Below are 12,337 nucleotides of genomic sequence, written 5' to 3'. Positions count from 1 at the left end.
CGATTGCATCGACATTTTGGTGACATTTTTCTTTATTTTCTGGAACCACTTTTGTTATGATATTTTGGGGGTGTATTTTATGGGGATGTTATTCTAGTCATATTTAATAAATGTATTTTTCTGAAACATGTTTTTTTGCTTGTCTCCAACTTGACATTACACGGCCAGTTAATGTTGGCTTAGTTTAAATATCTTAACTTTTGGATTTTAACCTTAACCTAAATTTATGCCAACAGAGTGGTAGCAGAGCTCGGTCGAATGTCATTTTAGTTGGAGACAAATTTGCAAAAGTTTTCAGAATAATGGAACGGGACTATCGAAACATTAAGAAACTTAACTCCTGCAATTGGGCAACATGGTCGAAAAATATAAAAATGGTACTGATAGAAAGAGATTTATGGGAATTAACCCAAACAAAATTAGAAGAAGGTATTTCGGCAGAAATAAAGAAACGGAGGGGCCAAGCAGTGGCGATTATTTACCTCAACATAGAGGATGAGTTAAAACAACTAATAGATGATTTAGACGATCCATATGCTGTATGGACGTCATTGAAATTGAATTTTGAACCTCCGTCTTTAGCCCGTGTTGCCGGATTGTGGGAGGAGTTTTTTTCTAGCAGAATTAATGAAAAAGAAACTATTGGAATGTTCGCGGCTCGATTGAAGTGTTTGCTCCGACAGTTGGAGGAGAATGGCTATAAAATGGATGAGAAATTAAAGGGATTTCAACTAATACGTAGTTTAGATGAAAATTTTAGGGGAATAGTACAAAATATTTATAGATGGGATGAAAGTAAATTTAACTTTTTAAATGTTTTGGATGAACTTTTAGCAGAAGAGGGGAGATTAAAATTTTTAGGAAATGAAAATTTTGGAAATAGTAGTTCAGGTGTTAATGCTTTTTCTGTTCAAAATAAACACCAGACTGGGCGGAAAGTTGAAAATGTAAATAAATTTGAAACGAGAGTTTGCTTCACATGTGGCAAAAAGGGGCATATTTCGGCTCGGTGTTGGAGCAGAAAACCAACTAATCAAAATAAAGGTAATCGTAATATTGTCAAACAAGGTAATACCCCTAAGGCTGGAATGTTTTGCACCATCAGTAAAATATCAGGAGTGCAGGTCAACAACACAAATTTGAAGGAGGAAATACCAGTATTTTTACTGGATACAGGTGCCACGGCACATTTCTGTAAAGATAGGGACCTATTTTGTGAATTGAGGCCTGTTAAAAATACAAAAATGGAAGTAGCTGTGGGCAATGTAAATAGTCAAGTCGAGGGGGTAGGGAAAATTGTTTTCGAAATTAAAACAGATGGTAAGCTAGTAACCATCACATTGAATGAGGTCTATTATGCTCCAACACTTAGACGAAATTTGCTTTCCGGATCCAGGATAGACAGTCTTGGTTTTTCATTAAGGTGGTATCCTGGTAAAATATGTATTTTTAATAATGATGGTATCAAACTTTTTTCTGCATTTTTAATTGATAAATTGTACTTTGTAAAACCCACCTCATTTTTAAGTAATCAAAGTAGTGACTCGCCACCAAATGTAAATGTAACCGAGGTCAAAGGATTAGACCTGGAGTTGTGGCATGAACGGTTTTGCCATATTAATTATGACAGTATCTTGGAAACTGAAAAGAAAAACTGTGTCAAAGGACTTAATATAAAAGGAAGAAACCGGCCAGATTGTGAGCCTTGTATTATTGCAAAGAAAAGAAGGTGTTCATTTAAGCCCACTCCAGGAATAAGGTCTAAAAGACAACTTGAGCTTCTTTTCATGGATCTAGCAGGGCCATTTCCGGTGGAGTCGCTAGGGGGGAAAGATATATTTTTTCCATAATTGATGATTTCTCAAGGAAGTCCACTATTTACTTTCTAAAGTCAAAAGATGAAGCTTTTGGATATTTCCTTAGATACCAGAGGCATGTAGAGAGAGCCCTCAACAATAAAATTTTGGCCATAAGGTCTGATAATGGGAGGGAATTCACAAATTCTAATTTTGAGACCCACTTAATTAAAGAAGGCATCAGCATAGAAAGAACCAACCCTTATACTCCCGAACAGAACGGGGTAGTAGAAAGATACAATTTGACTTTAATGAATGGGGTTAGGGCAATGCTGAAAGACTCTGGACTAAGGGAAGAATTTTGGGCGGAAGCCGCCTTATGCTTCGATTATGTCAGGAATAGAACAGTCCTAAAAGAAAGGGGGAAAACCCCATTTGAGCTGTTCTGGGGACACAAGCCCTCAGTAAGGCATTTTCGGAGGTTTGGATGTATTGCCTACAGAGGCATGCCAAAACAAAATCTAAAGAAATTTGACTCAAGGAGTAAGAAGGGCATAATGGTGGGCTACGCAACCCAAGCAAAAGGGTACAGAATTTGGGACCCAGAGCTAAAGAAAATTTTTGAAACTATCAATGTGGACTTCAGGGAAAATTTAATTTGGGGGAAATCAAACTTGAATGGGAATGTAGACAATGATGATGATTATTCTTTTATTAAACCTATTAGTGAAGTTCTCTTAGATAAAGAGATAGATGAACTAAAGGCTCCCACCCCTTGTGAGGAAATTGAATGGGTGAGGGATGCAGTAAAAAGAAAGACAGGGGACCGTACTGATATCTACTACCATGAAAAGGGAAATAAAACCAGGTTAAGGTCACCCAATGATGTAGAAAAATATTGTAAGAAGAATAACATTGTTTACAATCCTGAACTATTTGATTTCAAAAGTAAAAATGTACCTTATAATCCTTTGTTTGATATTTTTAATTCCCCTAAGGAACAAATGGAACCCGAGCCAGAGGCAAATTTGTCGGAAGTGCTAATTCCCCAAAACTATAATCAATGCTTGAAAACCCCAGAAGTAAAACATTGGCAAGAAGCCATGTCAGAAGAAATGAAAGTGATTCAAGAAAGGGGGGTGTGGCAGTTAGTTCCCCAGCCAGTTGGTAAACCAGTACTTGGTAATAAGTGGGTCTATGACTTGAAGAGAAATGCAAAAGGGGAAATTGCCAGGTTTAAAAGCAGATTGGTTGCGATGGGAAACAGGCAGGTGGCAGGAGAATCGTATTCTCAGGTTTTCTCCCCAGTTATCAATTTCTCCCTGATCAGAATGTTTTTTTCAATTCTGGTGATATTCCTGGGTTGGAGCCATTTTCAATTAGACGTAAAAAACGCATATCTTTATGCTGATTTGCATGAAGAAATCTATATGCGACAACCACAGGGTTTTGTAATCCCGGGAAAAGAAGACTGGGTATGCCGTCTAAAGAAATCGCTATATGGTCTCCATCAATCGGGGAGAAATTGGTACCTGGAAATTGATAGGGTTCTCCAAGGTCTGAATTTTTTGAAATTTAAATGTAGTAACTGTGTTTATACAAGAAACAGAAATGTGTTTTTATTGATGTATGTAGATGATATAATAATTTTTGGAAAAAATTAAATTATAATTCAGGAAACAATTCAGGATTTATCAAAACATTACGATATTAAAGAATTAGGGAGAACTAAAAAATTATTGGGGGTAGAATTTGAAGAAATCAATGGGGGAATTTTTATACACCAAAATTCTTACATTAAGACAGTTTGTGAAAATTTTGAAAAGTATCAATACCCATACTCGACCCTCCCAATAGCGAAAGGTACAATTTTGTCTTTAGGTGATTGTCCAAAAACGGACCAAGAAATAAAAGAAATGGAGAAAGTACCTTATCGCAATTTATTGGGATGTTTGTCCTATATAGCAGGGAAAACTAGACCGGATATTGCCTATACAGTTAATCTATTATCACAATTTCAAGCAAATCCGGGTAAAAGACATTGGCAGTGTTTATTAAGACTTTTAGGTTATTTAAAATATACAAATTATTATAAATTAAGTCTATCTGCAATAAATGAAATTAAAATCAATGGTTTTTCTGACTCAGACTATGCTGCAAATAGGGACGATAGGATTTCGATGGGGGGAATTATTATTTACATTGACAAAGTACCTATTATCTGGCGAACATTTAAACAAAAGTGTGTTTCATTGTCCACCATGGAAGCTGAGTATATCTCTTTGACAGAAGCAGCAAAAGAGGTGGTGTGGTTAAAAAGGATTTTAGAAGAAACATCACACTTTGAAATAGCTGGATATAAATTTACCGGGTCTGTAATTAATTGTGACAATATAGCTGCAATAGAATTTTCAAATTCCCCTATAGAAAATTCCAGAACAAAGCATATTGATGTCAGATATCATTTTTTGAGAAACTTAGTAGAGGAGAATACATTTGAATTAAAATATGTGAAAAGCGCAGAAAATCCTGCGGATATGTTTACCAAGCCTCTGACTCGGGGTACATTGAAAAAAATGTGCAAACTCATTTTTGGTAATTATGAAAATGTAAAAGTTTAATATTCAAGTGTGTAAATTTTTTCAATGTTTCTCAAAAGTGTTTAAAAATTTTTTTAATTGTTGTTTGAAATATGTCAGTTTTCATGTCGTTTTGAAGTGTATCGTGCTGTGTAACCGAGAAGGGGGGAATTTGTTAGCATAAAATATTATTTTATTTAGTTTTTATTCTCGGTCCACAGCCGATAATTTAAAGAAAATAATTTAAAGTTAAGTGTACCTACTTTAAGCTCAGTCTGGTAAAAGTAGAACCTGTCAACTAGTTGGTGCTAACACTTCAATCGACGATTCCCCCCACGCCATAATTAATGGCGACTGTTTACTGAAACCATCGGAGATTGCATGTCTCGATGTGTCGATTCAGAAAAGTTGAGTTGTCACCTGATCGACTCGAATTAATTCCACTCGTTGACCGCACGTGCTATGGAGAGGAGTACGAATGTTCGCGGCAGTGGAATATGCAAATGAGTGATGGTCGAAGTAGAAGTTAGTGGGGTGACGTCATCGAGGCATGGAATCTCATTGGTTGATAAAACATATATATTGTGGCGAGTGGCAGCAAGCGATCGCTCTCGTCTTCTCTTCTCTCAACGATCCCCAGTTGTTGTGTTTGATCGTGAAGCCTAGTCCGGCTCACGTGTGGGGGGTCTTTTCCCCGCGATGCTAGCGGGGTTTTTTTTTTTGGTATGTGATATTTAATCTTCCAAGTCCTGGAATTAGTGAGTCCAGGTGAAGAACCAGTTGTGTTGTGTCCGGCCAATTAAAATGTAGGGGAAGTGTGTTCCACGTGTCTACCTGTGATGCTCACCGATCTACGAATTGTGTAATGTTGCCTGTTCAGTATGGACATTCCTGAAGTGTGATTCGGCGGACCTTTTGTGAGTCTTCAAGCTGATCCTTCGGAGTGGCAAGCGATTGCATCGACATTTTGGTGACATTTTTCTTTATTTTCTGGAACCACTTTTGTTATGATATTTTGGGGGTGTATTTTATGGGGATGTTATTCTAGTCATATTTAATAAATGTATTTTTCTGAAACATGTTTTTTTGCTTGTCTCCAACTTGACATTACACGGCCAGTTAATGTTGGCTTAGTTTAAATATCTTAACTTTTGGATTTTAACCTTAACCTAAATTTATGCCAACACGAGACGTGCAGGAAGAGAGTCACTTAGGTCCGTGAAGGTATTCTCTGGGATGTTGAGCCATGCCGACTCTAATGCCGTGGCCAGCTGCGCTAGATTACGCGGTTGAGGATCCATGGCGCGAACAACTCGATCGAGATGGTCCCACAGATGCTCGATTGGATTTAAGTCAGGTGAGTTTGCTGGCCAAGGGAGGACGGTAAACTCATCCTGGTGCTCTTCGAACCACGCACGTACACTTGCAGCTGTATGGCACCTCGCATTGTCCTGCTGGAAGATGCCATCATCCTGAGGGAAAACAATGCGCATGTAGGGGTGGACATGTTCCGCAAGGACAGATGCCTACTTGTATTGATCCATCGTGCCTTCCACAATGATCAGTGAACCCAGAGAATGCCAGGAAAACATTCCCCAGACCATAATGCTCCCGCCTCCAGCTTGGACCGTTCTGGCAATGGTTGCAGGGTAGTTCCTTTCAGAGGTTTCACGCCTTATACGCCAACGTCCATCTGTCCGATGGAGCATAAAACGCGATTCATCTGAAAACGCTACCTGTCGCCACTCAGTGGACGTCCAGCTACTGTACTGGCATGCAAATTCTAGCCTTCGTCGTCGATGAACAGCAGTCAGCATAGGTGCACGAACCAGGCATCTGCTTCGGAGGCCCAGACGCAGCAATGTTTGCTGAATAGTAGTTTGGGAGACACTTTTGGTAGCCCCTTGGTTCATTTTGGTGGTCAGTTACTCAACGATAGCCCGTCTATCTGCCCGAACGCATCTCCGCAACCGTCGTTCGCCTCTGTCATCTATGGCCCGTGGTGCACCATTTGCCACGTCGCTGATTTTGGACAGTCCCATTTTGCCATGCACTGTACACTTTTACTACGGTGGCACAAGAACAGTTCACAAACTCAGCCGTTTCGGAAATGCTTCCACCTTTGGCCCGAAAGCCAATGATCATGCCCTTTTGGATGTCGGATAAATCGCTTCGTTTCTGCATTATGCCAACGTTTGAAATGTTCTCCAAAGCTCTCACACACCCTTTATATACGCTCAACTGCACTGTGCTGCCACCTGCCTTCTGTGATTGGTTATTTAACTCTGACGTGGAAAGTACGTGGTGGTCACATTAATGTGACTGGACTGTGTATATTTGGGATGAATTAATAGAGACTTACTCTTTTGATGATCTTTTCTTCTTTGTGATGGCGTATGAGGATCAGATTGAATCTCAAGCGATCAATAGGACAAGTATTTACATTCTATAGTGAGAAAAATTTAGTTATTAATGAAGAACTAAAGCAAACATTCAAAATACTAGTTCTTAACAATGGAACTATTTCAATGGGAAAAAAAAAAAGAAAATTGAGTTTTATTAAATTAAATACAAGGTATTAATTTTAAGCACAAAGAATAAAAAAAGCTTATGCTAGTTTTTGGGAGCTTGCAGTTATTAATAGTAAGCTAATAAAATTCACAAAAGACTTTTTATGTAAGCAATTGTTGACTGAATTCAAGGTCAAATAAATACAGATAGATGCAATTAATATATCAAGTTTAGACATAATTTTATTTTTTACATTTATTCTTATGCTTAAACAATTTATACATAGATATGTGTGTGTATGTGCGTATATGTGTATTTTATGTACAACATTGTATAAATTTAAACTGCAAATTTTGTACAACCTGTATTTTTTTAAAGTAATTTTTAATCTTACTTTTCACAAAATTAACTCTACTTTAAAAAATCACCATAAACAAATTCAAGTATGATACATAAGTTATACGATTTTAAAACAAAAAATAAAAATACAAACCTTTGCCCATTCTAACAAACATTCTAAGCAAAACATATGATCACATGTTTCTGGTGTTGCAATATCTTGACCCCAAAACTTATTAAGGCAAATTGCACATTTATCAGCTTGTTCATTATCACTCATATCATTTGTAGAAGTACTACTCTCATGGTTTTCAGAACCTAAACAAAGACACGTAACAAATCACTGAATATATTAACTAAAACTGTGTGTGTTTTACCTTTTGAATAGGGTCATTACAGAATTGGTGAAAACATTTTTATTTTCATCTGAGTTAAAGAGATCTTAGAGAAAATTATGTGTGTATATAAATTATACAGTATTTTCTTTTTCAAAAAAAGGTGGAGGTTGGGGCAAGTTGCCAACTGTGAATCCAGTTTAGATGCTAGAACATAATAGATAAATGCTAATAATATTTTATGTATGATTTTAAAAATGACAAAAATAATTTTCACTCTTTTGAACTATGTCTTACTGATTTGCAGCTATAATAATATCTTATAATTATCTGAGGTGTATAACCACCCATGTTGAATGCCTTGAAGAAATCAAACTGCAGTTCTTTTTAAAGATTTTTAAGTCATAAAAAGTTTCTCCAAAGATTTCAATTCAGCAATTGAACAGTTTTACAGCAATTGTTCTGTTTCCTTAAGCCATTTATCATTGCAAGAATTTCTAAAAACATTAAGCATTTGTTTCTTCTCTGTTTTACACACCTCAGACCAACGTTTCTTGGTAAGTGCAACAATAATCCTTTCAACGAAGTTTATGTTACTGTGTTGAGTTAGGGCTGATAATTTTGTTTTTTACCCCCCCCCATGCAGGGCAAAGTGAAATAGCTTGGTTCATTTACTCACTCAATCATTAACTAAATCACTCACGTACAGCCGAGTCTCGAAAATCCGAGTCTCAAAAGTCTGGGGTTCCGCTTAATCCGAGGTGCTTTGTTGATATTTTTAATGTACTTTTTACAGACAAAAAATGTTTTAATCTGAAAATTGAAACATTTTGCAATGTAGAACTTCCCTAACAGTATACAAAAAGAAATTGAAAGGTTTATGTCAATAACACTTGCCAAGTGAAATGCAGGTAGGAAGTAGGTTGAGACAAAAAAGAACTTGAAATTATAATTGTTTTTCCTCAAAGGACGAACAAACAGCTCTTTTAGAAAATCCAATTGCAATTTAAAAGGGAAGTGCAAAACTTGACACGGGTACAAAGCTTATATATGAAATTTTATCCTTCTATGACAAACGTTTTTGTATTATGTAAGGTACACTCACACATAGAAACAAATGTAATGACAAAACTTATTTGATCCAAGGATGATCAAAGAGCAGTTTTTGGTCACCTGCAAGTTTACACACAAGTATGTGTAGACATCCAGATAAAAAAACTAATCAAAACTCGCTCAAGGTAAATTAAAACAGAAATTTTGATATTTGAGTGATAAATTTTTAGAGGAGACAATATTTCTTTTTCATAGCATAAGGAAGTAAACAGCGCATGTCTTTATGTAGTCCATAGAATTTTTCGGATTATTCAAGTTTTCACTAATTTGAGGTTGTTCGAGCCCCAATTTTGGAGACTCCACAGTATTTATTATTAACTCATTCACATGCACTTCATTTAGTAATTCACTTACTTATTTATTCATTCAGTTTCTTATTCATTTACTATTTTTCTCACTCAATTATTTTTCCTCAAATATTAATTTATTTAATTACTAGAAAATCGCCCGTTAAGGTATGACAGGTGAAAATAGCTTCTACTTCTAACGAAGTAATTGCTTGTTAGGTGATATTTTGATAGTTGAATATTTAATCCTAACTTCAGTGGATTCATCCTAAACTCCAGAAGATAGCGTTCAATGTTCACCACTTTTCTGTTTCTTCATTCTCCCTACCAGTAAGTACACCTACCAGTCTTACCAGTAAAACAGTTAAGTTATCGAATCCAGTTCAGCCTTGTCTAAATAAAGCATTTCCATGCATGTCAAACATTGCCAAAAAATATTGTCAAATTATCAAGCTATGGCACAACTTTCATTGTTAGTGAAGTCAGGAGCATTACTCAATCAGTGAATTAGCTATTATATATATGAGAATTCGTTTTTAGTTTCAGTATCCTTTCATTTATTCATTCAACCTTTTATTTACCGATTCATTTGATAAAAAATATTTTTTTTACTATCAAATAGAAAGTAAAAACATTTTCTTTTTCACTTTGCCCCATTAAAAAAAAAACAGTCAAATTTTTCCACCAATAAATTTTCGGCCAAAATAAAAAATACTGTTTCAATGCAAGTTTTATAATAAAACACAACGTTCTTCTTTATGTACTGTAATTTTCAAAACAAATTTCCAATTTGTTCATTTCGAAAAACTCAGTCATCTTAACTATTTCACTTTGCCCCACATTCCCGAACTAATGCTAAATCTAGTACTAAAATTACTAAACTAGTAACACAGTGGGATCAAGGGGATAGTTTTGTAGACATAATTGCTTAGTCTACAGCTTAAGAAATAATAAGATGTATGACAAAGCAGAAATTGGATGCTAAAGGAATGCTAAGTAGCAGAAAAGAATTACAGCAGTGTGCTAAGATTTTGCATGTCTACTTAACACAAATAAATAAAACGCTTTACCAATTTAAGATTACCAATAGAATAAGCATGCAATATACATAAGAACAACATATGCGCTGCCGTGCTAAGTGCAAAAGTCGTATCTGCACTTTTTATGAAAATTGAATTACAATAATCTGATGGTTCTTTGTCACATTTTTCACCTAAATACTATGTTTTATGATCATTTGTCAATTGGAAATCAGCAATTTTGAGTTCAGTTCCTGATACGACTTTTGCACTTAGCATGGCAGTGTGATTTTAAATACTTAAATCAAGTACACACAGGAAGTTTGGCATTTAAAATTTCATAAAAAGCAAATGAATTTAAAACGGCTGCTTACTGCTTCATTTTGAGTGAAAGTGCTACAAGAATTGTTGCATTTGTACTAAATATATTCAAAAATCAAATTAATAAATTTGTTTAACAAAAGTAAGTACAAAATAAAGATTGACTTGATTTGGTTAAGTATTTATTTGTCTGCATTAAACCAAAACTAGACATATTTTACTAGTTCAAAAATTCAACTGGTGGAAACTGGACTGAGAGAAAAGATGCACATTTTTTTTTTTCTTTTTTGCACCCTTTTAATACTGGAACTGGAACTGGAAATAATTTTGAACAAGTGCCGGGGCGTACCCACTTTACCTGATAACCCTTTTAATAATGAATCACTGAAATAAATATATTATCAGAAGACATTCTGGCCAGAAACATCACTACACTAAACTATGAAGACACCAAGTTTCCAAGAATAAGATTCAAGTATTTTTTACAATTGAGTTTCGGGACGCAATCAGGGGGAAGACTTTGGTTTTAATATACTTTACCAATCCAATTATGGCAGTTTATATAATGGCAAGGACTTTTACCCCCTTTTTAAAGGTAATTTCTAACTGCGCTAGTGATTGAACTGCACTTTAAAATAGTGAAAATGCTACACCTGTTACAAGAAATCAATATAGTTTTTCGTTGGATACACCTAAGTTTAACAGCTTTTTTTTTTTTTTTTTTTTTTCAGGTTGTTTAGAAAGTTAAGACCTCCTTCCTTTTTGAGATCTCCTCTCGAACCTCAAGTCTTTCACAACCAGTAGACACCCAGTTGTAATAGATCATGTGAAATCTGAATTATTTTATTCAGCAAACACATTTTAAAATGCATTTGTAATGTCAAAAGCAATCTCAAGTTGAAGACCCCCCCCCCCCCAAGGCAAATTGCTTCCTCACCTCTTCTTAGTTACACTTAATAAGTCCAAAAATTGTCTTCATTTGATCATAAATTATAGATTTTTTTTTTTTTTTTGATGCAGCAGTTTAAAAGAGTAGTTTAAATAAGTGGAGTGGATGAAGCTAATTCCAGTCATTAATCCTCCCATTGTCATAATCAGAGACCAAAAAAAATTTACAAAATTTTAGGAGCCAGTAAGATTTTTGGTGCCAAATTATTTCGCAGAATTTACAGGAGAATACAATGTAACATGGCTTCTGAAACATTCTTGTTCTGAAGGAACTAGTGGCCAAAGCATTTTTTCAGTCGCGCGGCCGGGCACCTGGGATTTGTCGGACCCATCATAATAAAAGACACTTTTTTTTGTACCGACAAAACTCTCAGCTTTACTGAAAATCAAAGCCAGCGTTAGAAATCAGTAAAAATTCGTACTAATCCTTCGAACCAGTCAACATGAATGTGTACTGGTCCGCAGACAAAATCACTGGTCCGTTTTGAGTTTAACAGTAATATGTTTGCACCTAAAATTATTTGCACTTTATGATTACATTTATTAAGTAAAATACAACTTTCAGTTTCAATTAATTTATTAAACAATAAATAAAACACTAAATTGTGGCTATTAATACCGACATAAGTATGGATACTTGAAAGTGAAAAATTACTGTACTGGGAATTAAGCTCAAAATGGTAAAACTAACAATGGCAAAACAAATAAGCAAAGAGTAAACGATTCTTTTACTAATGAGGACTTTTTAATGTACTTAATGTATCAACATTTAAAATGTTTTGTTTGGCAAAAAAACATTTAAATCTGGGGTCTTAAACAGTGAAGTGTACAGTTTAAAAACCAATTTCATTAAGCAATCCTTAAAATCAACTACCAAAATTTGAGAATTAATTTTGACCATTTTTACTTAGTTTCAGGGCATAATAAATAGCTAAACATCGGCTAGACTAATGCTTTTGAGTTTTTTCTAGCCAATTGTGATCAAAAATAGCCAGCTGTTGGTGGTCCCACGGACTAGATTATTTTTTATGATGGTCCAAGGCAAGTTTCACTGGTCTGGGACCAGCGGACCAGCAGTAATTTCTAACG

General features: G+C 35.3%; 1 protein-coding gene across 1 annotated transcript in view; it reads right to left on the bottom strand.

Annotated features, from left to right (window-relative positions):
* LOC129221935 (uncharacterized) overlaps window positions 1-12,337 on the bottom strand; it is a 75,679-nt gene that overhangs the window by 49,420 nt on the left and 13,922 nt on the right. Inside the window, exons 3-4 of the mRNA XM_054856319.1 lie at window positions 7,380-7,543; window positions 6,738-6,821 (exon numbers count right to left, since the gene is read on the bottom strand). Of these exons, the coding sequence (XP_054712294.1) occupies window positions 6,738-6,821; window positions 7,380-7,543 (248 nt within the window). The remainder of the gene's footprint in view (window positions 1-6,737; window positions 6,822-7,379; window positions 7,544-12,337) is intronic.

This window comes from Uloborus diversus, chromosome 5 (assembly GCF_026930045.1).
Source record: "Uloborus diversus isolate 005 chromosome 5, Udiv.v.3.1, whole genome shotgun sequence".
Taxonomy (NCBI): domain Eukaryota; kingdom Metazoa; phylum Arthropoda; class Arachnida; order Araneae; family Uloboridae; genus Uloborus; species Uloborus diversus.
Note: the sequence above shows the minus strand (reverse complement) of the source record. Positions and strands in the feature narration are given on the sequence as shown.